Source organism: Anopheles maculipalpis, chromosome 2RL (assembly GCF_943734695.1).
Source record: "Anopheles maculipalpis chromosome 2RL, idAnoMacuDA_375_x, whole genome shotgun sequence".
In the NCBI taxonomy this organism is placed as follows: Eukaryota; Metazoa; Arthropoda; class Insecta; order Diptera; family Culicidae; genus Anopheles; species Anopheles maculipalpis.
Window position 1 is genome coordinate 93,748,671 of NC_064871.1, and position 22,055 is coordinate 93,770,725.

Here is a 22,055-nt window from a genome sequence, read left to right on the forward strand (position 1 = left end):
AAAATCGATTTTACTGTTTCAATTCCAAGGCACAGTTGTACAAGGTTTATTCAACTCTTTTTCCTCTTAGGCACAATTGAAAACGACTCCATACGCACACTGTAACTACGTGAATAATATAGAAAGTTACCGAACCCGATACTAAACCGAACTTTTCTCGTGCTCCATGACATTGAGTGGTTTTTGGGAGGCAAAAAAACCCTGAACGCAACGAAAGATTGTTGCATTTCATGGTGCTTACGGCTGCATGGCTGGAACTGTCCGTGGTGTCCTGGGACTGCACCACCCTTGTGTTTGTTTTCATTTTTCAATTTCCGTATCGAATCTCTGCCAAAATGCTGTCGTGCGCGAGGAAAGATTTATTGCTGCAACAAGGTCAACCTTTTAAATGTTTGTGGTTTTCCAAAACATGCCATACCGCTGGTACTGCTGTTCATTGTGGCTTCCGAGAAGCGGCAAATCACCGCAATTCAAGCAAAGCTCACATACTGCTGGAATGTGTAATTAAAATAAAATTTACGATTTATTAAGATTGTTTTTTATGAGCCACAACAGTATGCTATTGTAAACCACCAATCGAAGTGTATTATTTATGTAACCAGCGTTCGAATTGTTGTAAAACATCGTAGCCTAATTTCATTTATTTCCAGTTGCTTCGTTGCCCGATTTCTACTTCATGACAAAGTACATCAAATATGCGAGAGCAGTTGCACCTTCATTCCTACACAGATGGGATCACAGTTTACTCATCCAACTGATACTTTCTTGCCGCTGAAGATGCTACTTAATTTCGGGAACGTCATGTCAGTGTCTCTAGCTAGCAACTACCCTACCATTACGGCAATTGCTGCCATTTGAGCACTTTCGTTCCAGACAGTAAGCTGATCCCACCGATCCCAAGACACTTAGCAAGCCTTCTGTCGGTAAGGAATTGCTGCCTAATTTGCTAATATTTGACCAACTATTCGTACCGTTTGAGGCTTGCGTGCGTGTACCGGTGTGCTTCAGAATTCAGAAGTATTTTTGTCCTGCTGCTCTGGTAGTCTTTTCTTTTTTTGCTTCCTTTTCATCTGCAACCTGACTCTGATCTGTTTCATTCACAAGAGGATCACCATTTGCAAGGGCCAGCTCACTCCACAAACACTCAACAACCGACAAAAAAGCTCACACATACACACAAGTACAACCTCGCTCGTTCACAATAGAATCTGTGTACATCGGAATCTCAGAACAACCGGAGACATTGGCATGATTGCATGATTTATACAAAGAATGACAGTCGCTTTCCGGTTGATGTGCTGCTCGGTTGTTACATCGCAGGCAGCAATAGGGTTTGGTTTGGTCGTCCCACGTCGTTCTGGTCGGTTCTTTCTATCATGCAAACGCTCCTGCTCAACTAACTTCCCACACGGCAAAGAAGCCGAGTGTCACGGTGAATGGATGGATTTCTTTGCTACTGTCCTCCATTTTCCCCCGGGCTGGCAATTGTGCATGCATTGGTAAGGACAATTATGTTACGCAGGGTAAGGCTCGTAAATTACCGTACCCACACCAAACAAAACAAAGCTCATTTCAGCAGGTTTATGCTGTTGGGATATTGCATTGCATTACTGACCATCCTGATATTACATTAGCTATTACAAAGCTTATCGAACTCAGGAGCACAGAACAACAATGTAATTGGGGAATTGGTGTTTTTAATAATCATGTTAGTAATAATGATGATGATTTTAATAAAAAAAAAAAACAAATTTCTATTCAGCCTAGCTGAGAGCTTAATACCAAGTACTTCATAACATTCCTTCGGTGTTGCGAGTTTCCTCAATGGCTATTCCTCTAAGGACTCAACTGCAGTGAAGGACTCAACTGCAATGCAAACGTCCCTTAACCAACCGTAAAAAGGCGATAGAGTTACGAGGGCTGACAATAAAGTAAGGTCTCCAACGCTGCAACTTCGCCGGATCACGCGCTAGGCGAAATCTGGCAACACCGCCGTGTTTCTTGGTTCCCCCACTACCACTTTGCTGCTGGGTGAGGCTTCCCCGACCGCTCAGTCTTGGCTGAGAAGCCGTCAACGATGGAGGTACCCCTCGCGTCAGCGTCCAAGTGCGAAATGCGTTCTGTAATACGTTTGAAATCGTACCTATTGAAATCCATCGTCAACTAGTTGAAGTTTACGGGGAAAAGTGTATGGACATAAAAAACGTGCGTAAGTGGAGCCGCGAGTTCAATTCCGGGCGCACTAATGTTCACGACGAGGAAAGAAGTGACCGACCGTCGGCGGTAAGGTGATGTCTACGGTGTTTAGGGATCGCCACGGGGTATTGTTGGTGGATTTCATGCCAAGGGGAACCACTATCAATGCAGCAAGGTACTGTGAGACCCTGGAAAAGCTTCGTCGTGCCCTAAAAAACAAACGCCTGGGATTGCTGAACAAAGGAGTGAAATTTCACCACGACAACGCGCGCCCGCACACAGCCAACGTTACCCTTGACCTGCTCAAGAAATCTGGCTGGGACATCATCGGTCACCCTCCCTATAGTCCCGACGTGGCCCTAAGTGACTACCACATGTTCCCCGCCCTGAAAAACATCTCGGAGAGAAGAAGTTTGAAAGTGACGCGGAGGTTCAGAAAGAGAACAACACCTGGCTGCGCGAGGCGGACGGAGAGTGGTATTCTGCCGGCATAGACAAGTTCATCGTGCGGATGCGCAAGGTTTTGGAAAAAATGACGATTATGTAGATTAAGTAGCCAAGACCTTGGCCTTTCCAACGGTGTATCGCTTTTTGTAAATAAATGTGATTTTCTATGAAAAAAAAAAATTGGAGACCTTATTTTATTGTCAGCCCTCGTATGTTTCTTCATGCCTTACAAACTGCTACGGCATGAAGGATTAGATCCTAATTCTTGACCTCAATTAATCAACAATCGTCCTACCTTGCGATCAATTGGTACCTAGTTATGACAATTTTTATGCATGAAACTACGAGAACAATCTAAAATCTTGTTGTGAAATGATATTTTTGGGCATTTATTGGAAAGGTAAAGCAATAAAAATGACCTTGAACTATAGAGCTTGTAAGCATATTTGAAAGTTGTTGTCTCAAAAGGAATTCATTTTATGGCATTCAATTGAATGGAAACCTCTCTAAAGTGCTTCCAATCTAGTTGAAATTTTTCGAGTACAAGAACCAAAATCTTTACTAACAGCAGCACGCGAATATTCCTTTTTTAAAACGCTGCTCCCGATAAGGTTAACATCTCCCTCAGACAGGTAGTTTTGTGGAGTCAAGAAGCCAAATTGACCGGTAAGGATTAGGTGCCGTATAAACGCCGCTCGAGTGCAAAATGATTTCACCCATAGGCTCGCTAACATTACGCATCTAATTCCTTCTACTTAACTACCCCACATCCATAGCATCCTTATGGCCGACAATCGCAAACCGTATCGAGAGCGTATGAAAAGTGGTCACAGTGGTCATCGTACTGCGAACCATATCCGTATCCGGCATCAATAAAATTCTCGCTCCACGCCCAAAAGGCATCCTGCGCTACGGTTTATCCATTTATCAGCTGTTACCAACATTAACCCCCAAAAGAGACTGCGGACAAGGTTGCCTGTTTCGCGCCTGCTAACCTTTCCTTCCAAACACTTTCCATCCCCGACCGTATGACATTAGCTTATCACCGAGCCGAGCAGAGAGCTTTATATTAATTCCAACCATGCAAAGCTGGCATCGCATGTGCAATTCGGTGGAATTGTCAGGCCGAGCTTGCAACATGGTACCAACTGCCCAACTGCTCAATGCCTAATGGTGTGTGCCAGCGAGTCCATTTCTCTCCTACTATTCGGAACTTCTTCCATGGGGAGCAATTCCGTACCGTTCGGATGATGATAGTCTACGTCGAGTGTTTGAATTTTCCCCCTTTTCATTAGAGAACTAACCCTTGCAAAACCACACCATTATTACTATTATTATGTGCTCTTTATATATTTCAAAAACAAATGCCTGGCCGCTCGTTCTAGTCTGTCTCTCAAGCCGATGATGATGATGATGACAACGGTGCAAGTGCAGTTTTGGTGGTTTTTGGAAACCAGTATCTGGACGGTGCAACTCGACAACTGCCCAAGTGTGACTACAAATAATTACTGGTGCTTGGGTTTTTTTCCCCCCCATCATGCCAGCGTAAAGGTATCTAATGCCATCCCATCCCGGTAGCTAATTAAATGGCCAAAGAGGATATGGTTTCGTACAGGTGGTATTTTTGGAAGTTTCGCAACAGCCCTACCGTGATCATTATGCTTGTCACACAGATAATTATAAATGTACGAGATTAGACATCGCAAAGAGGGCTTGAGTTGAGGGCCACAATGTGGACTTTTGCTTATTAAGTTACAAAGCACTGTAATGGGGTCTTTGTGAAGGCTCAATTTCTCGTGTTTTAAAATTATTTCTTGTTCGAACCCCAGTAAAATGGTCCAATATGCATGCTAGAAATAGAACTAAACTTCCTTAGCGAACTTTCACTGTTTTCTAAACCATTTCTATGATTGCCTTTTAATTATATTGACTTATCGGTCTAAACCGATAGCGACTTGCTCGTCCAGTCCATTCTGCCCACTGTGTGTATCTTTCCGCTTACAGTGTGGTTAATCTTTTGCCCCACACCTCGAAGCTCGTCGGCCGATACAAGCTACACAAGTATTAAACCAGTCCGATGTAAAGCAACTTTCCTGTGTGAGCAGAATTTTCCGGCCACCGTTTGCAAACCAATACGGTACCAGCACTGCGTCTGTGTGTGTACTCACGGCAAATTGGAATTGTAATGCTTCAATGCGAAGCCGGCAAACCTTCGGCCCTTCTCTCGTAGAACTCGCCTCCGGTCCCGGTGAATGGTTTGGTTTGAAAAATGTGTTCCTTTGATTAGCTCCATCGAATGAATCAGCTGACTCATCGCATTGATACAGCATCATTTTTATCTTCCTTTAACTACACCAAGCTGCCACTCTCTGTCTCTTTGTGTGCTCCGGAATCATCATCTGCCGTGCTGCTCGCAAGCTTCTTTTCGGCATGGCATAGAACCGATTCCGGCTCCCCTTTACAATTGACAGCGCATGGAAGTTGCTAGTTAGGCAAAGTGAGCGTCCCCTTTTTTCTTCACTTTCACAGTAAAGGTAATGATGGAAGAATCCATCCATCCATCCATCCATCCGGCCAGCGTACAGCCAGCACGATAACCACAAACCGACGGTTTCCCTCACAAAAGACCCGAGCACGGCATCCGGATGCACTACGCTGCGTTAGTGCAAATGCACCGAACGGAAGCAAACCCCCCGAAAGCGTTCACTATGCTGCCCGGTTTTACCGTAACGATTTCTTCGCTTGTCAAGATCTCACTCACACGGGGCTGAAGGAAGACTAATAAAATCTTCCCAGATTGACCGTGCCGGCGTTCGGCGTTCGGTGGGTAGGTTAAGCTGATTACGAAATTGGATTGCCTCGGCGAAGTGTACGATCGTATCCAGGATGAGAGGTAGAGCGAACCGACCGGCGCTGGTTGGTTATTTTCTACTCAATCGTATGAATGATTGGCCTGGCGTCTTTGCACCGGTGGTCGTCGTTCTTGGTCGCTTTCAGTTTTCAGAACTGTTGTAAAACTGGTAGCTCGGCGCAGTGCTGTGGGAAATCGGCATATTTGGTGCTCATAATTCATGCATTTCACATTTATTACAGGAAAAATTGTTTGTGAGTTTGAGTTTCCTTTTATCGATTACTGTGGTTTTAAAGCTTTCAACAAGCGTAGTGGGGTGTGCTGTGACCGAAAAAAATAAATAATCAAATGATAAATAATATCTTACTAGAGATAAAAATAAAACTCACAGCATGATGATTTTAAAACGGAACTATTGAAAAGCTTTTAGACAGCTTCCAAGTATGCAAGGAAAAGCAACGTGCCAAAGAAGCTTACAACCCCCCCTAAACAGCATTGCATTTATCATTCCTTCCTATTTCTAATAAACTGACGCGGCGAAATTTCAGTAGATTTCTTTTCTAATTATTCTTAATGTTTATTCAGGATTCGACTTACTGCTGAACGGCAATAAAACAACAGAAGAGTTATTTTTTCGGGTCAAGCTATTTCCTTGCTTGCTCTATCAATATGTAATCTAATGTTACTCTCTCCACTTGTATTTTGTGGAAGAATTCTGTTCTCACGTCACATTAAAGCATCAACAATACTCCCATACGCACATTGATCCATAAACATTTGCTTTAGCTATCAATTCACACGATCCTCGCCACTCGAACAAACCATTCCTCAAATCAAAGAAAATCAAATTACCATTCCGTTAGCGTACCGAAGCAAAAACTACACAAACTTCCACGCTGAACGAAAATTCTACCCGTTTTTTTTTTTCGCGCCTTTCCGTACCGTAAACATTAATGACTCGCTCGGGATGGCATGGCAAATGTGCCCCCGAGACAGAGCATATCCAAAAACTACACACATTTGCCTAAATTCTCTGCGCATCGCGTTGCTCTCTGTTCGCCGTTGTTGGTTGGGTTGTTTCGAGTTCTGCAATGTATGCAAGATAGAAAAAAAAAAGTTCCTCCTAATGCTCCAACTAGGCCGCCCGAAGGAAAGCTCCATCAAATCAATTAACAGCAGCCTGGCTCGTACCGAAGTGCACTCAATTCTACACGGTGTGAAAACGGTTTTTCTGTTTTTTGTTTTTTCTTTCTTGCAACTGGCAAGCGATATTCGGAAAACCATTTTTTTCTTTCTGTGGTCATCTTTTGCCACGAGATACGAGGCGTGTATGAACCCACAGGGAGATTTTTTTCGTTCGTAGTTAATGGACAAAAGAAAGACCTATAACGGAAAAAGAGATAGAGACTAGAGTTTGTTTGAATCGCTATCGGCGAAAGTGTTGCTATGGTGAGCTTTTTTATGCTCATAGCCACCCTAGATCATCCCTCAGTTCGCACCAAATGGGCAATGATAGAGTGTGAAGAACATCGAAAGCTCCAACATGAGCTTGCACACCGGGAACATGTGAAACAACAGCTACAAAGCGTATAATTGAAACACTTTCCAGCCATTGGGCCCCTTTGAAGGCTTCGTTTGCTACTGTTTTACAGCACAGCATGTTTCATTAAAGTGGTACAAAATGTGTTTGTGTCTCGTAAAACAGTAATAAAATGTTCTTAAAGGTGAGATACTAAAGGTGAGTATCGATTGATATTGCTCTTTACGAGTTTTCCAATAAAATCATCTTCACCACCAACAGACCGAACAGCAATACTGTCTCCAATGCCAACTTACCAGACACAATATTCTACAACTCAAGACACTCCTGGTGGAGCGCTCAAACGTACCCCAATAATCAAATTGACGCGCAGTTCCATCCCGATGGCTCGACGACTACAAGAACCCTGCCACCAGCCGTACCCGACATTGCCCCTTACTCGAATGTCCTGCAAAGATGTGCATCTTGTCTGTCACGAGTGCATTCAAGTGCGGCAGTATCCAAGGATCAAACGGTTTCGGATCAAAACCACCACCCATGCCCCGAGTGGCGCAACGTATCCTGACAGGAGCTGCCAGTTTGGTGGAAGCTCTCTGTGGAGAGAAGGTTCCCTGGTACGAAGAAATCGTCGAGCGAGTGCACGCTCGGTGGAAAGCTGCCAGCTTTTAGGGAAGAAGATCTTATTAATTATTGCCATGAGTGGAAACACTTCATCCGAATCTGGACCGAACCTGGATGCTAGAAGGATTCTTCTCGAGCTTGTTAAATTTGGTACGACCACAGAGGGAAGATTTATTAACCTTTCGCTTGAAGTGTTTTCTGCCAAAGTGCCGTGATGGATGTGTGTCACGTTGCGTTTGATTTTTCTTTTTTTGCTTCTTTTTGTTTCGCTGCCTATTAAATTCTGATTTCAAATCGTACTTTAACACACCATCTACACGGTGATGATCGCCAAATAAGGCACCAATTAAAACGGAACGCTCAATATCCGGGTATGCAGATAAATCAATCATCAGTACGCACTGCAACACCTTTTAAAAGGATAGTTGAAATATTAGCACGCCTGTCTGTATGTGCATTCTGTATGGATGCATGTGTGCATGCATTCTGTCCCGGTAGTAGAGTGCAATTATAGTGCATCTATTCATTACCCGGTTGACATGCGAGCTAATGAACTCAAATAATGTGAATCGATGAGGATTATTAACACAGCACGCACGAAAGGACAACACTCGGACTGGTTCAAACACACGGCCAAAGTGAAACAGAGCGAGAGTAAGCACTCCATGGATGAATTATAAATGCAGCCGAAACGTACCAGTGCCGGACGAATTGTTGCAAACGCCTCGGAGTGTTTTTCACAAATATTTGCCCAATGCCTCCCGCAGTGGTTGTCGTGTGTTGCATTTGCATATTTAGAGTCAACGAGCGATTGCCACACTTGCCGCTGGGATGGGAAATTGTTTAGAAGCTAGTGTCCCATTCCCTGTGGAGGCTAGCTTGCTTTAGAATTTCCGACAGGAAAAGTCTCTTTGAAGATTTTTAAGCGTCGGTACTAGTGCAGTGGCTTATTGAAGTTCGTAAGCACGATTGTGAAGCTTTCAATTATTAATCCATTTTCATAACGCCCATTAATGTGCCGCTAATAACTTGTCTGCTTGTTCAAAGCGAGCGTGACCGTATCGTTGATCGATGTTATTTAAAATAATTAACTAAAACCTGTTTTCTTCTTTGTGCCGCTGCATGAAGGGCTGAATAAAACCATCATTACATGGGCCGTAAAATGCACGCTGTAAATTGCACCAAAATTGCAAAACTCAGCCCCAGCTTCATGCGGCAGGGGTCGGTGCATATTATTCCACACAATTTGCTGCCAATAGTGCCGAACAATCGTACGCATCAAAGAGGGATTAGAGTAATTATGGCGGTGTACAGTTTGCTAGTCGACAAGCCACATGGCGTGTCGCGTGGAGTTTTTCCCGAAATGGAAATTCCGCTGTGTATTCCAATGTCGATGTGGTTACTATAAACCGATGCAACCGAATGAAGTGAGTCATTTTTGCTGTTTTGTTCTCGCACGCCCTATTGTGACGTTTGTTGCCTTTTTGAACGGCACGGTACGGCTGGGTGCAACCGCAACGTTGGCACAAACTGCGAAACATAAATCGGTTTTATATGGTACGCGCGGAATCGGAGTATTAGATTACTGTGACATTATTGCGGTCCCGAAGGGGGCGTGGAGGGGGGAAGTAAATTAGACTGCTGAAGGTAATTATTTCAAACTAATCGCTCAATACCTATTATCATTCAATGTGGCTAATATTTTCTTGTATAAAGTAGGTTTTTATTTCCACTTTTTTTTTAAAGGAATTTAATATAATTTAAGTGCGTAGGTTAAGGAGAAAAAAGCTTCAATACTTATTGCTCCAAATAGCGCGAGTTAAACTTCCATAAAAGCCAAATAAATCACTCTGCGCCACTCCAGTGGCAAGTGGTGTACCCAACGCATGAAACCCTTTTCTAGCCTCCAGTCGTTTTAACTTTAAATTTTAGGCCCTTCCTTTTTGCCGGACGGACAGTGAAACGGATAGAAGACTAGAAAATGAACTGAAACCCTTTGAATTGAAGGCGGCCCTTGAATCGATTCTGAATACGTAAAAAAGAACGCAAGCTCAAGAAAAGCTAATGTTGTGGAAACTGTTGAAGACCAGCTGCAGAGGGTAGACAGAGAGAGAGAGAGAGAGAAAGAGTGAGCGAGTGACGAACGCTTAACGGCGTCCGTATTTTATTTATCGACCCGGGTTACCGATTGTTCCGGACGCCCGAAATGGCTTTAAAAACTTACTTTTACTGCCAAACTTTCAAGTGGTTGGTGCTTTTTTCGCTTTGCCTTCCATCAGTCAGTCAGTTTAAACTGGTACGAGCGAATGGGACAAGATTTTAAACACTGTTCGGTTCAATCGTGTCCTTTAGTGCTTGTTTTTGAACCCTTAATTTTAGTTGCCATCGTTTGTCACCAGTAGCTTCTACTCCCTGTTATCCCTTTTTTCGTTGCCTAAATCTGTTTTGTTTGTGAACTTCTTTTTATCTCTTCAGCATTTTCTGATGTTGTAAAATAGAACATTTCACTTGCATTTTACACAATTATTCTTAAAATCGTGTTTAAATAAACACCAGGAGCCCCCAACAAACATTTGATACGCCTCAATGGCCGCTTTAGATAATCGGTCTTTTTCCGCTACGATTTTGTAAAGATTCCTATTCAAACGTGCGAGCACGTGCAGCAACACAAAAAAACAGTTTTCCATTAGTGCATAAAATTGAACTAATTAAAACCATTAGCCATGCTGCTACCGTCTACCGTGCATTTGGTCTGGCAGTATCGGGGACAATAAACTGTTCATCAAAGCGCCTATCCCACGACAGTGATGAGGATGAACGTTATCTCATTAAGTAATGATTGCTGAACATCGGCTAGCAAAAAAAAAAAAAGGAGAGGGAACAGATAAACCAGGGAAACGAACCATGCAGTCCATTTGTCCACATGCACAGACACACAATTTCATTACACATTGATGTGCACTCACCGCCATTACCATGCCGCTAAGCTGAACATAAAAGCGATAAATTAAAAGCAAATAAAACCATCATTAAATTACTGCATGCCCTTCCGGTTTGCCCCCCCACCCCCGTATTATCCCCCGGTCCATAGTTTCGTTTGATGTACGACGATCTGGACAGCTTGGCACAAACTTTGTGCTGCGATTTTGATTATTCGGGAGGAAAGTGGACAAAAGCTCTAAGCACACCGAAACCCGAACCGACTGCACCAACTTCAACCACACACCGGAACATCGGAACCGTTGCACATAATGTGTCTCCCCCCAGCCCCCCCCCCCCCCCCCTACTCTCTCTCCACCAACATTTTCGTGGATCGTGGATTGCGGGATCGTGAGGCTGTCTCCGGAAAAGTGTCCCAGCATCATCAAAACCACACGAGCGGTCCATTTTGCAGACCTCAACTCCCAGAACTTACACCGCACTAACTTACCCGCAAACGACGACTACCCAGCTCCCAGTAAAGTTGACCTCCCGAAAGTACTTATCTTCCCCCCCCCCCCCCCCCCCCCGTGGGTCAGTACCATTGAACGGCCTGAGACGGTTCAAGTGTATGGATTTCCTTTCACTTCGAAATTGCCATTAGTCATGAGGGGTGGTGGAGGAAGCCGTTTCGGTTTAGAAAAGCGCTCAAGTGGGGCTCATGCTTCCTTTTTCAGGCTGGTTAAATTGAACGCTTTATTTACCTTTCGCCGGCCAGAGTAAAGGCTCTTCTGGGGGGAGGTGTTCAAAAGCAAAGTTAAGCCTCAAATGAATTAGAATTTATTACCTTTTCTTATTTTTTTCGTTTTCTTTTCCTTTCTTCTTTTGTCTCAGTAACATAACACTCTTGCCTTCAAGATGCATTCTTAAGAACGGTTTGGTTCCACTCAACCGGACTCACAGTCGAGTGTTTTGTTCGAAACAAAAATGCCAACCTCTGTAGGCGTATACAAGCGACAGAAGAAATAAGAGTAGAGAGAATACACAAGAAATAACTTTCTTTCGGGATACTAAAACCTTATCAAAGGGATTGTGTACTATAGGTTTCACTTCTCATTTTACGAGTGATATTTTGTTCAATTTTAACTGGCAGTCACATTTAGCTGCAGCCAGTGAAACACTAAAACAAATCTGCAGTATTCTGTGTGCGATGTCTTGCATTATATTCTTGCCATATTACTATCCCCGTCTTCAACGGTAGCATGGAAATAAGCATCATAAGCTGAATCGTACCCTTATTCACAGTGATTTGTGTTTCTATAGCATAAAAAGCATTTAAACACTTCGAAGTGCAACTGATTCCCTATTTTTTGGATTTATTTACCTCTTTATTGTTGATTTATTCGCAATTTGTCCTACACAGACAAGCTATCTGGCAACTATTGCTTGCTTGAAACAAGCACCAGGCGCCTCCATTAAAACTTCACATACGAAAAATTACAACATTTCAGCCTTATCAGTTCAGGACAAGGCTGAAAATCAACAACTGAAAAGTCTCTTCAAATTATAAGAAAAAATTTTTTAGATATTAATTTTCGTTTTATTCGTTTTAGTTGGGTTTATTAGTCAAAATGAAGAGTTTTAGTAATTTTTAGAAGTTTCAATTTTGATTCATGTTAAATATTCTAAACAAAAATCTTTTCTACAGCAGATTCCTCGAAGGGCTTTTGAAGTTATGTAAAATGTGTAAATCACTCATGAAGACCTGGAAAATGGATGCTTTTATCATACAAAAACCAGGACATTCAGTATATCGTATTTTTAAACGTATTAACTAACGATGCTTCTAAGAAAAATCATCTTCCATTACCTGTTCAGCTTTCCATTCATCATGCACGCGTTCTTGATTAATTTCCTAATTCGTACAAAAAAAAAAGTCTGAAATGGACTGAGATTACGAGCGGCTGGGCATGCGAATTCCGATCCGATGAGCTGTGTGCGTACTACCAGTGGCTACCATTTCACACGCTTTCTTCCCCCTGCCAGTCTTCCCTTTTCCTTCCTTTCCAACAGATAGGACGAGGCTCTCGATTGCAATCGATTGCAATTTAATCCTGCCGCGGGCTATTTTGTCTGCATGTTCCAAGAAGCATCGATACTTATGGCCGAGCACAGCACTCACTCCGACATCCGATCATCGAGGCGTCCCAGCGGGAAACTCCTCGCCGGACAGGCGGATCGAGCCGTGTGCCAGGGTGTGGGACCACATGCGTTATTTATGTGCCCCGTGCTTGCATAATCGCACCGGACGCGGGGTGCTTGTCTGTTGTGGGAGGGAATGCCCGTAGGTAACCGCACCGTTGGGCAATGGTGCACACACTCGGAATGTGTGGTAGGAAAAATTCCATTAGCCCGAAGCGGCACACACACACACACACACCCACGACCCGGGAGTTGGAATGTGACCCCAAGCCGGGGGAGCCCGGAATGTGTCGTGTACGTATGTGTGTTCCTGGGGTATGGGATTTATGGAGCCAATGTGGAGAAAGCTTCCAGGCAAGCTTCGTTTGATACGGATCTGTGCTGTTTGCGGTACAGAGGATCCTTTTTTATCCTGCCTTTTTTTTTTTTGCTCTGGGAATTCTTCAATCCAGTGATAAAAGCTTCATAAAAAGCTTCCGAGCCGAGTTTATTGCACTCGGCGTTCTGGGTTCTGGAGTGAGAGGTTCCAGTGTGGGTGTGGGTTGGCACGAACTTAGAGTAAGTGTGTTATTTGTTACGGTATTTAAAATAGAAATCCTTTTTCTTTCTTCAAAACCTTTTCAAGCGTTGGACAACAAGCATTTGTGTATGTATGTGTGTGGTTTTATCATTTATTTATTATTTTATTAGAACGAAACTAATTTTTGAAGATAACTGCTAAAGATAAAATATCTCCAACAATACAGCTGTGTGGCGATATTGGATACGGGGAACAAAGAATATAATCTTCCCTGAAGTTGTGCAATACCGCGAACCCAGTTCAGATAGCGAAGGCACCCATGTCATATTGGAAGGATGGCACCATTCTTATCAAAGTCGCACACAAAAACACATCCTTCCAGAAAGTAGAAAACCATTTCTTTAATCAAACGATCATCCTGTTACACCACTTACTGCCACCGCTATGTTACTGCTATCCCCCCCAAAAAAAGCCAGCACCAGTTAGTGACATGTGTCACCGCCGTGCCCCGTTGCAATTATTGTCGGATATTAATTAAAGCGTCTTACAGCGCTGGTGCCGTGCCACGTGTGCCGTGCTAATAAAGGTCAACTAGAGCGCTTGGAGCAGACGTTGATTGCAATCGAAGCACCACTGAAGGTCACTAACGTCTACTGGCAGCTTTGCTTAGCGGCCAGCGGAATCATATCATCAACCCATCAGACGGGATTAGGAGCAAATCTTGTTACACCATTTTTGTTTTGAGTTTCGTGTGAAAGAACATTAATTTTTATGTACTCGAGTCGCACAAACTGAAGCCTCTCCACTATCATTTGGCGATCTTTATCCTCGACTCGCCCAGAGCATCAAAGCTGTTGTAAGGCCAAAAACAACAAAAACGGAAACCGGTCAGCATGGGAACAGTATTCCACGAAAGACAAAACCCCATTGGGAAGGGGTTTGTTTGTACATGCGCCTGGATGGATTGCGAAATGTGTGAGCAGTGACATCTAATAGGAAAATCGGAAATAGTGAAGAGAGAGAGAGAGAGAGAGAGAGAGCACGTGAGGGAGAGAAAACAGAAATTTTCCCCTACTTAGGAGAATCGCCCTGGATGCCATTTTTCTCAGCACGTGCAAATTTGCAGGAGAAGTGAGAGGATCCTCTCTCTCTCTCTGTCTCTCTCGTTCTCTCCAGTGCATTGCAGTGCATTTGTGAGGGGAAAATGGCTTATGGTGTTGCAGCGAGCGTTAAATGTCTCCTATAATGTAGCAAGTAGCTTTTGAGTGTCTTAAGCACCTTTCTAAGCTTCGAAGAAAATTACAGCAAAATGCAAATAATTAAAACAGTAACATCTTGAATATAAGTTATTTTCTTCACTCACAGTGATGGCCACATAAATGAGGCTAAAATATCAAATTTGTCACAACGTTTAGTTACGTTACTTTTTCTTATTAAGAGCACATACAAGCATACTAAATTGATTAAACATTGATCACCGCTTGCTACATATGGAACGTATTGAATATTCCCATAACAGCTCCGGTGTGAATACACTAATCTGTCAAAATAGTTGACTGAAGATCAAAGGAAAAAAAAACCCCTCACGACAGTGTATCAACATGTTTGGGTGTTTAACGCCTCAAAAAATCATCCAAAAACAAAAGTTTCGGTCAGTTTCACAACATCTCTGTACAAACACGGAACATACTGTGCCGGTAACCGAAATCGAGACACAAACCATTTACTCCCGGGAAATCTTTGATGGATTTGTGATGGAAGTTAGAAAGGAACGTTTTAAGCCAACCATTGATTACATCTGTATCTGTACGGAATGTAGCACACATATGCTGCTTGTTAACCAGCACGTTACCAGAAAGTGCATCTGAAATACGTAATACATGGTTCGTCTTTTCGCCGAATCACGTATCCCCCTGCTTGCGAGCTGATGTCGATTACGCCACGGTACAGCAACCGGGATGGGAAAATAGTTGTTCAAAGTCAATTGCCACTTACGAGAATTGATACTCGACGATGGTTCGAAGCAAAGGACGAGAGAGAGAGAGAGAGAAAGAGAGAAAGAGACAAGGGAAAAACGGTTTTCCACCCATTTTCCAGCCAACACAAAGCAGTATCAATGCTACCGGATGGGTTTGCGTGTTGTTGAAACTAAACCCTTGCACGGCAAACGCTCTTATGCAAATACTTGCCGATGCAAACACATACACACACACACACACTCTTGTCGACTGCTCGATGACCGCTTCGAACGCCATCGAAATGGCAAAATGGTGATGGCAACATTTTCAACGAGCTTTCAAAACAAACTGTTGATCTTCTTACGAAAAGCGAGCAGAATGGAACATAGTAGAGAGAGAGAGAGAGAGACAGTGAGAGTCTTGGGAGGGCCGTGATAAAGGGACAACGAGGCCGGTCTTCACATGCCAGGACCGGGATTCAAATCGGATCGGATACGGACGGGATGGGTTTGTTCTTTCACCACGTGTAGGGGCCTCTCGGGGCAACATTTGGGGTCCCATCCGGCAAATCTGACCAGTATTTATGACAACCAAATCGTTTTCGGACTGCAGCTCGAGCCCCTTTCGCCCTTAGGGGCCCTACCTTTGGGGAACCAGACGGAATACTTGCTAACCGGGGGAGATCATCCCGTGATAGGGCCCGGTTGGAAAGCAACGTCCCTTCATCGTGTATTTCACGAAATGTGAAATATATCGCACACTGATTCGCCCGGAGGTACTCTGACTCTGACCACAAGTCTTGGACCATCCGAGCAGAGAATGCTTTGGCGGTGTGCTCTAGCATGGCATGTGAGCTGAACCCTACCAGGAAGGTATTCGTCAGTGACCCCCTGTTCGGCAGGAGGCGGCGAGGAGATCGGCCAGTTAGTTGACTAGATCAGGGGAAGCTTTAGCCAAGAATCGAATGTCCTGGAGAGTTATTTTGCACCGGGCCATGGCACAACGATGTGCTCTATAGTGAGCAGGCCAACGAGAGCCAGGGAGAGATATTCGCGTTTTTGAACTAGTAAGGTTAAGCTTGGAGAACGAAAAAATGAATTATCCCTTGATCCATTTAACATTACAACAAAATATTTCTTTTATAAATAAATTTTAAAGATAGATTTTAAACCAATTGTATGTTGATGCTTTGCCCACATTTTTCCTTCAAATTCAATGTTGAATAGAGCTTCTTATAGTCTTTTTTAACTTAAGTTCAACACTTACGAGTCCATGTATTAAAATAATAAAAGATTTAAGCTGTAAATAAATACATTTATAATACCAAAATAAACTGTCAACAACAACTTACTTTCCCTGCCTGGTCAACCGTACTCCTCTACCCGGGTGTTTATAATTCCATCCCTTACAATGTATCCAAAATAGGTAACTCACCATCCCCATTTCTAACCAACAAATTCCCCTATGGGACGGTGCGAATAGGTAACGAATTACAATCTCGCAGAATTAATTAAATTGGAAAATGGACGCCATTTTTAAGCCTATCCGTGGGCCCGTGTGTTTGTGTGTCCCGCCGTCTTCCCTCATAAGCCCAAAACCCTTGGTTCTTCTTCCTCGGCGCTAGATTTGATCTGTTTGATCATGTTGGAGATGAGGAGCTGGTTCAGGGAAAAGTGGGACGTGGAAAAAATGCCTCGACACATTTATTTATGTCCTGTAACGGGTAGATGTGAAGTCCGATGTGTGGAAAACAGTGTTGAAATGAATCGAAACATCATCATCGCAAATTCCCACTAACGGTAGAGGTTATCTCCCACGGGGGGAATTGTGTCCAATCAATGGGAATATACGGGTACGTGCAGCCGGCGATATTATTAGTGTTTGCTAATTATAATTTACAAATAAATTTAAATAAATTATGCAAATGTAATCAATTAAAACGGGGGCCCGTCATCGGAATGGCTTTTTCGGTCGGTATCGGTGTCCAAGCACGAAGTGACCTGACCTGACTCGATCTAACTGGGCGATAGAATGATTTTTTCCCTTATCTTTCTTCTAGTGATTTAAGTCAATTTGTTTTTTACACATTTTTAAAATCAAATTTAATTTTCCTAACTGTTGGCAAACCAGTTTCGAAAATATGAACCATCGCAACGAGAAATCCCCCCCCCCCCGTCCCCCTTATCGTTGGAAAATATAAACTATTTATCCTAACTTCCGGTCAAAACTTATGCCAATAAAGAGAAAAAAAAGCAGCAAATTCCCCACGGAACAGGTACGAATGCAGGTCCGGTTTCCAATGAACTGTGTGGGATTTTGAAATCTTTTACTACTCACCGGAGCAATTAATCTAGAAACGTGACATGGTCAAAAGTTTGTTCCGCTTTTACCCGGCACTCGAGTCGAGCGCATTCACGAAAGCATGAAATATTTAATCAATTTCGATAGTCGTAGATATAGCGTCCGGTTTCGCAAACGCTAAAGCTAGAACAGTGGAATAGTAAATGAACCGAACCGTGACCGATTTGGACCGATTATGACGTTCGAGTAGCTTGTCCCAGAAAGAAAGGGAGAAGCAATATTTGAACATTTTTAAAGTGGATTTCAAATATGCGACTTGTTTCGCTTCTAGTAAAAAAGAGACATTTTATTTTAATGTTTATGGTGCACAAAATAATGAAGCTACAGTGATGGATGGTTTCAACAAATTGATCCTATTTTTTCGTTGGTAAAATGTCCTTTGTTTTCCGGCTCTCTTCCTGCAGCATTCACATCAACCATATGGCAACCAGACAGCGCAACAAAGGCACTTAACTTCGTGCCCAGGTTAGTCGAATTATTTGCTTTTGATAATTTATATGCACTTTCAAATTTATTACAACCATTCCCACGCTTACGCTGGGAGCTTATCCCGCTTCATCTTCGATTCGAATGGTGCTGGGAACGCGTACGTTGTATGCGCTGTTTTTTTTCCGAACCCTTCCCCACCCGCCCGGTCCAATAATGTCTATCAAAAATAGATAAATTCACTCGTGTAATGGCATCGGTCGAGATAAAGATATTGTTTTTATTGAGTGCACACGGACGGTACTGGGCGGACGAGCTTTAAATTGATTTTGTTTTCACGCCGCAAACAGATCAGTGTGGTGTGGCGTCGTGTGAAACCAACCAATCGCCTCCCCCCTTCGTCCACCCCCCGTGGATGGAAAGCAAACGAGAATGCTGTGGTTGCATCACCACTGGCCACTGGGTGGTGATGTTGCGATTGACAAAATAACACAAGCGACGGAGAAAATCAATTCCCGCTGCAGGCAAACGGCGGTGAACGGCTACATCCGCATCCGGCCGTATGACGCGCGCGCTCTTAAGAACGGTCACCGTGCACCACTACCGTACCCAGCGGGACATCGATGGTAACGCCTCGCAACCACCGTGCTTCGAAGCGATCCGACGACTTCACTATCGACAGGAAATTGAATCAAACCATCTCGGCGCCACAAGAAAACCCGCCAGCCTCCCACCCCGGGCCGGTGAGCGGAAGTGGCCGCTCGGTTCGCACACGTGAGCGCCTCTCTCCCCCCCCCCCCCCCCCTCCCTAGTGCGCGTCACGTAAGCACACGCTCGGTTCGATACTACATTGGCTCCATCGTGTTTGTTGGGACGGTAAACGACAACTAAAACCAATAAAATAATTGCTTCACACAACGTGGGTAAATGGAAAAACAACGGAATCAATTTATTTTTATTCGTCGCAAAACGTTGCGTCGTCTTTGGACTTCCAGACGGTTGGACTATTTCTTAAAACAGCATATCTTGTCTCACGGAATGGAAGTTGTTTTTTTTTATCTTTTTCTGCTAGGATTTTCTTTTTATATGCGCTGATCCGAGTAGCAAAAGCAAAAGGTCGTTTTGCCACTCCGGAAATGATATTTGTGGTCGTGGATCATCGATACGCATCGCAGATGCGAGGGAGGAAGGCAAGCAAAACTCAAATGCATCAAAGTTCAAAAAGCATTTACAAACTGCCGAAATATTGCAACCCGATTTCAAGAGGCGTTGACCATGGATGTGATGGAAACGGCTAAATGCATTTTTGTAGCTCTTTTTAGGCCTTAAAGTTACTACTACGGCATGAACGACATTAACAGAATTTTAAGGTCATCCGATTGAGATTGAAAAGATATATTTCATTATAAAATTCGTTACTGAAGTCAGTTGGAAGACGGTTTTGGCTGCTTGAACATATAAACAGACATTTCCTCGTACAATACTGCTACATTGGAAGGGTCCTTCTAAGCTCTCAAATGGCATTGGTAAAGTTCAGTTCATCCTTCTGGGCCTGAGTATGCCTCACTTTTCATGCGGGTGCAGTGTCATGCAAAGCGTGGGCTTCAACATCCGGCCACGATTTTCATCCGATCTCACTTTAATTCCTTGACTCCGCGAGGATGACATAGACATTATCGTACGGACATCTGTGGAGGTATGCGAGGCTTACACACGACTTAAAACCAAGACCAATAGGATTGGATTGAAGATCAATGCGACGAACCATCAATTAAAACCGGCAGTATTTACAACAACCAAATCGTTTCGGGGCTTCAAATCGGGACCTCTTTGGAGCCGGCCGCCCCACGCTGCCGCTCTTTGGGACACGTGATGAAGATACCGGACTCATGTCCGGTATTGTCTTTCTTTTTAAAAATTTAATAAAAATTTATTCAATTTCTCTTTAAAATTCACGTAAAATACTAGCAAAGTATTATCGATTAATCTAGGCACGTGCTTAACTTGCAACGATTTCCAATGCGCGCCAAAAACACCTAGAATTTCGATTTCAGCTTTGTCAACCTGCTGCTCGAACTGAATTGAACTCAACTGGGTCAAAACGGGTTCTATTGTGAGTTTACTGCTGAAGTACCGTAGCAAAAATTAAATAACCATAGTAAACTTATCACATCATATTACTCCATTTAGTATTCCGTTAAAAAAAGCAAAACAATCGCAAAGAAAATTCAAAATTATCTCCATTCGAGCACACGTACTTTCGAGCAAATTTCCCGAAGTGTGCGTTCTGTTTTTTTTCGCTCCGAACGTTGACAACCAACCAATGACAGCTGACGATTCGATTCGTGCTTGATCAAAACAAACAGCGAACGCGGATGAATTGCGTTTAATGCTGCCTTCCTCCTGCTCTCTAGTAATCGGTAAAAGGTGTCCGGAATGGTCGTCGTGAAAGTAAACCATCGAGGCCAGTCATAATGCATCATGGCGCGCAGTATGTGACCTTCACCATATCCAATATTTACCCTCAAAAAACTATCCCCGATAAGGCTGTGAAGACGCTTAACGCACCTTTGTCGTCGGTTACGGGTATGTTGTGATGTTTCCGCTAACAATCGTTCCAGTTCGATCACGATACCGATGATAACGAAAATGTAAACCAAACTGCTCGTGCTCTATCTATCTATTTTTGCTTATCGAACAACCACTCAATCCTGGGCCGGTCTTTATCGGCCTTCAGTTCGCAAGTTAACGCACAGAGAGCATAGTAGCCCTTGCAGACGGAAAGATAAGCACAGTTTGATAGTGATTCGCAGATCCTCTGCGTGATGGAAGGTAAAAATATGCTGTTAAAGGTGATTTCCTTCCGTTCTATCCATATTTTTAACCCAATTTTTCATTTCCATAGACGTTCCAGGCTACGTTCCGGACATCCTTGAGCATCCGCTCGTGCACTTCAGCCAGCGTTACGATTGGGACTGTGGTTTAGCATGTATCCTTATGATACTGGACCGTCGACAGCGACAAACGTTTCTGTCCCAGTTTCAGCAGATCTGCGACGAAGGCCAGTTCGGTAAGAGGTAAGTTTCTTACATCCCTTTCATACCAACCAGTTCCTGGCGTTTTACCAATCTCCCTGCCAATTACAGCACATGGACAATTGACTTGTGCTACGTACTGAAGGACTTTAACGTCCCCCACAAATACCTGACAAAAACGCTCGGCGCAAATCCGAACCATCGAGTGAACGATTACTACAAATCTTACACGCTGGTAAGCGCGCCCTTGGGTACTATGGTGCTGTATGAGTCATCCATTAAAATACACCTTATCTTTCCAATCACACCCCGTTAGGATATGCTAAGGGTAAACAACAAATTCCGTTACGCGGAGCAGAACGGAGTGGATGTGAAGCAGTGCACGGTCAACTATCGGTTTCTGATCGACCACCTGGGCACGTACGGGAACATTATACTGCTCATCAGTGCCTCGCTACTGTATTGTGACCTGTGCAAATTCAACAAGCTGCCTTGCGAGATACGGTAAGTGGGTTTAAAGGCTCAGGGCCACGAAAGCTGAGGGTAAAACACTGGAGACGGCTGAGCCTTAAAGGGTATTTAAACGTTCTCCCATTCAAATGCACACTTCTCCTCTGCTTTGTATAGCTCCTGCCTAAGCATTACGCCCAGCTACATGGGCCACTACATCGTTCTGTGCGGATACAATAAGCGACTGCAAAAGTTCATGTACCGTAATCCGGCCTGCAAAGACAGTAAGTGAAATCGTTTAAAATTTCCCCAAGCCAAGCAACTTTCTTTTAAAACATATCCTCGCCTCGTTTCGCAGAGGTATGCTACATTCCCTATCAAGCATTAGACAAAGCGCGCAAAGCGAACGGTACCGATGAGGACATCATTCTTCTGTACGATAAAGCCACAACATGACAACGCAACGACCCACAGAAGCAGCACTTCCACGTCGAGCGCATTTTGCAGACGATCGAGGAGACTAACGTTT

General features: G+C 43.6%; 3 protein-coding genes across 4 annotated transcripts in view; 1 reads left to right on the forward strand and 2 right to left on the reverse strand.

The window, feature by feature from the left end:
* The window catches only part of LOC126568441 (late histone H1-like), a 327,966-nt gene that overhangs the window by 294,175 nt on the left and 11,736 nt on the right, over positions 1 to 22,055 (reverse strand). The window lies entirely within an intron of this gene.
* Positions 1 to 22,055, reverse strand: part of LOC126568196 (eukaryotic translation initiation factor 5) — a 313,066-nt gene that overhangs the window by 177,751 nt on the left and 113,260 nt on the right. The gene's annotated exons all lie outside the window — the stretch shown is intronic.
* On the forward strand, positions 20,943 to 22,031 carry LOC126567657 (protein GUCD1; the record flags this gene model as incomplete). Its single annotated transcript, XM_050223874.1, has 5 exons — positions 20,943 to 21,118; positions 21,188 to 21,311; positions 21,393 to 21,580; positions 21,704 to 21,810; positions 21,885 to 22,031. Coding segments are annotated over 5 exons (693 nt in total), but the record flags the coding sequence as incomplete, so codon positions are not given.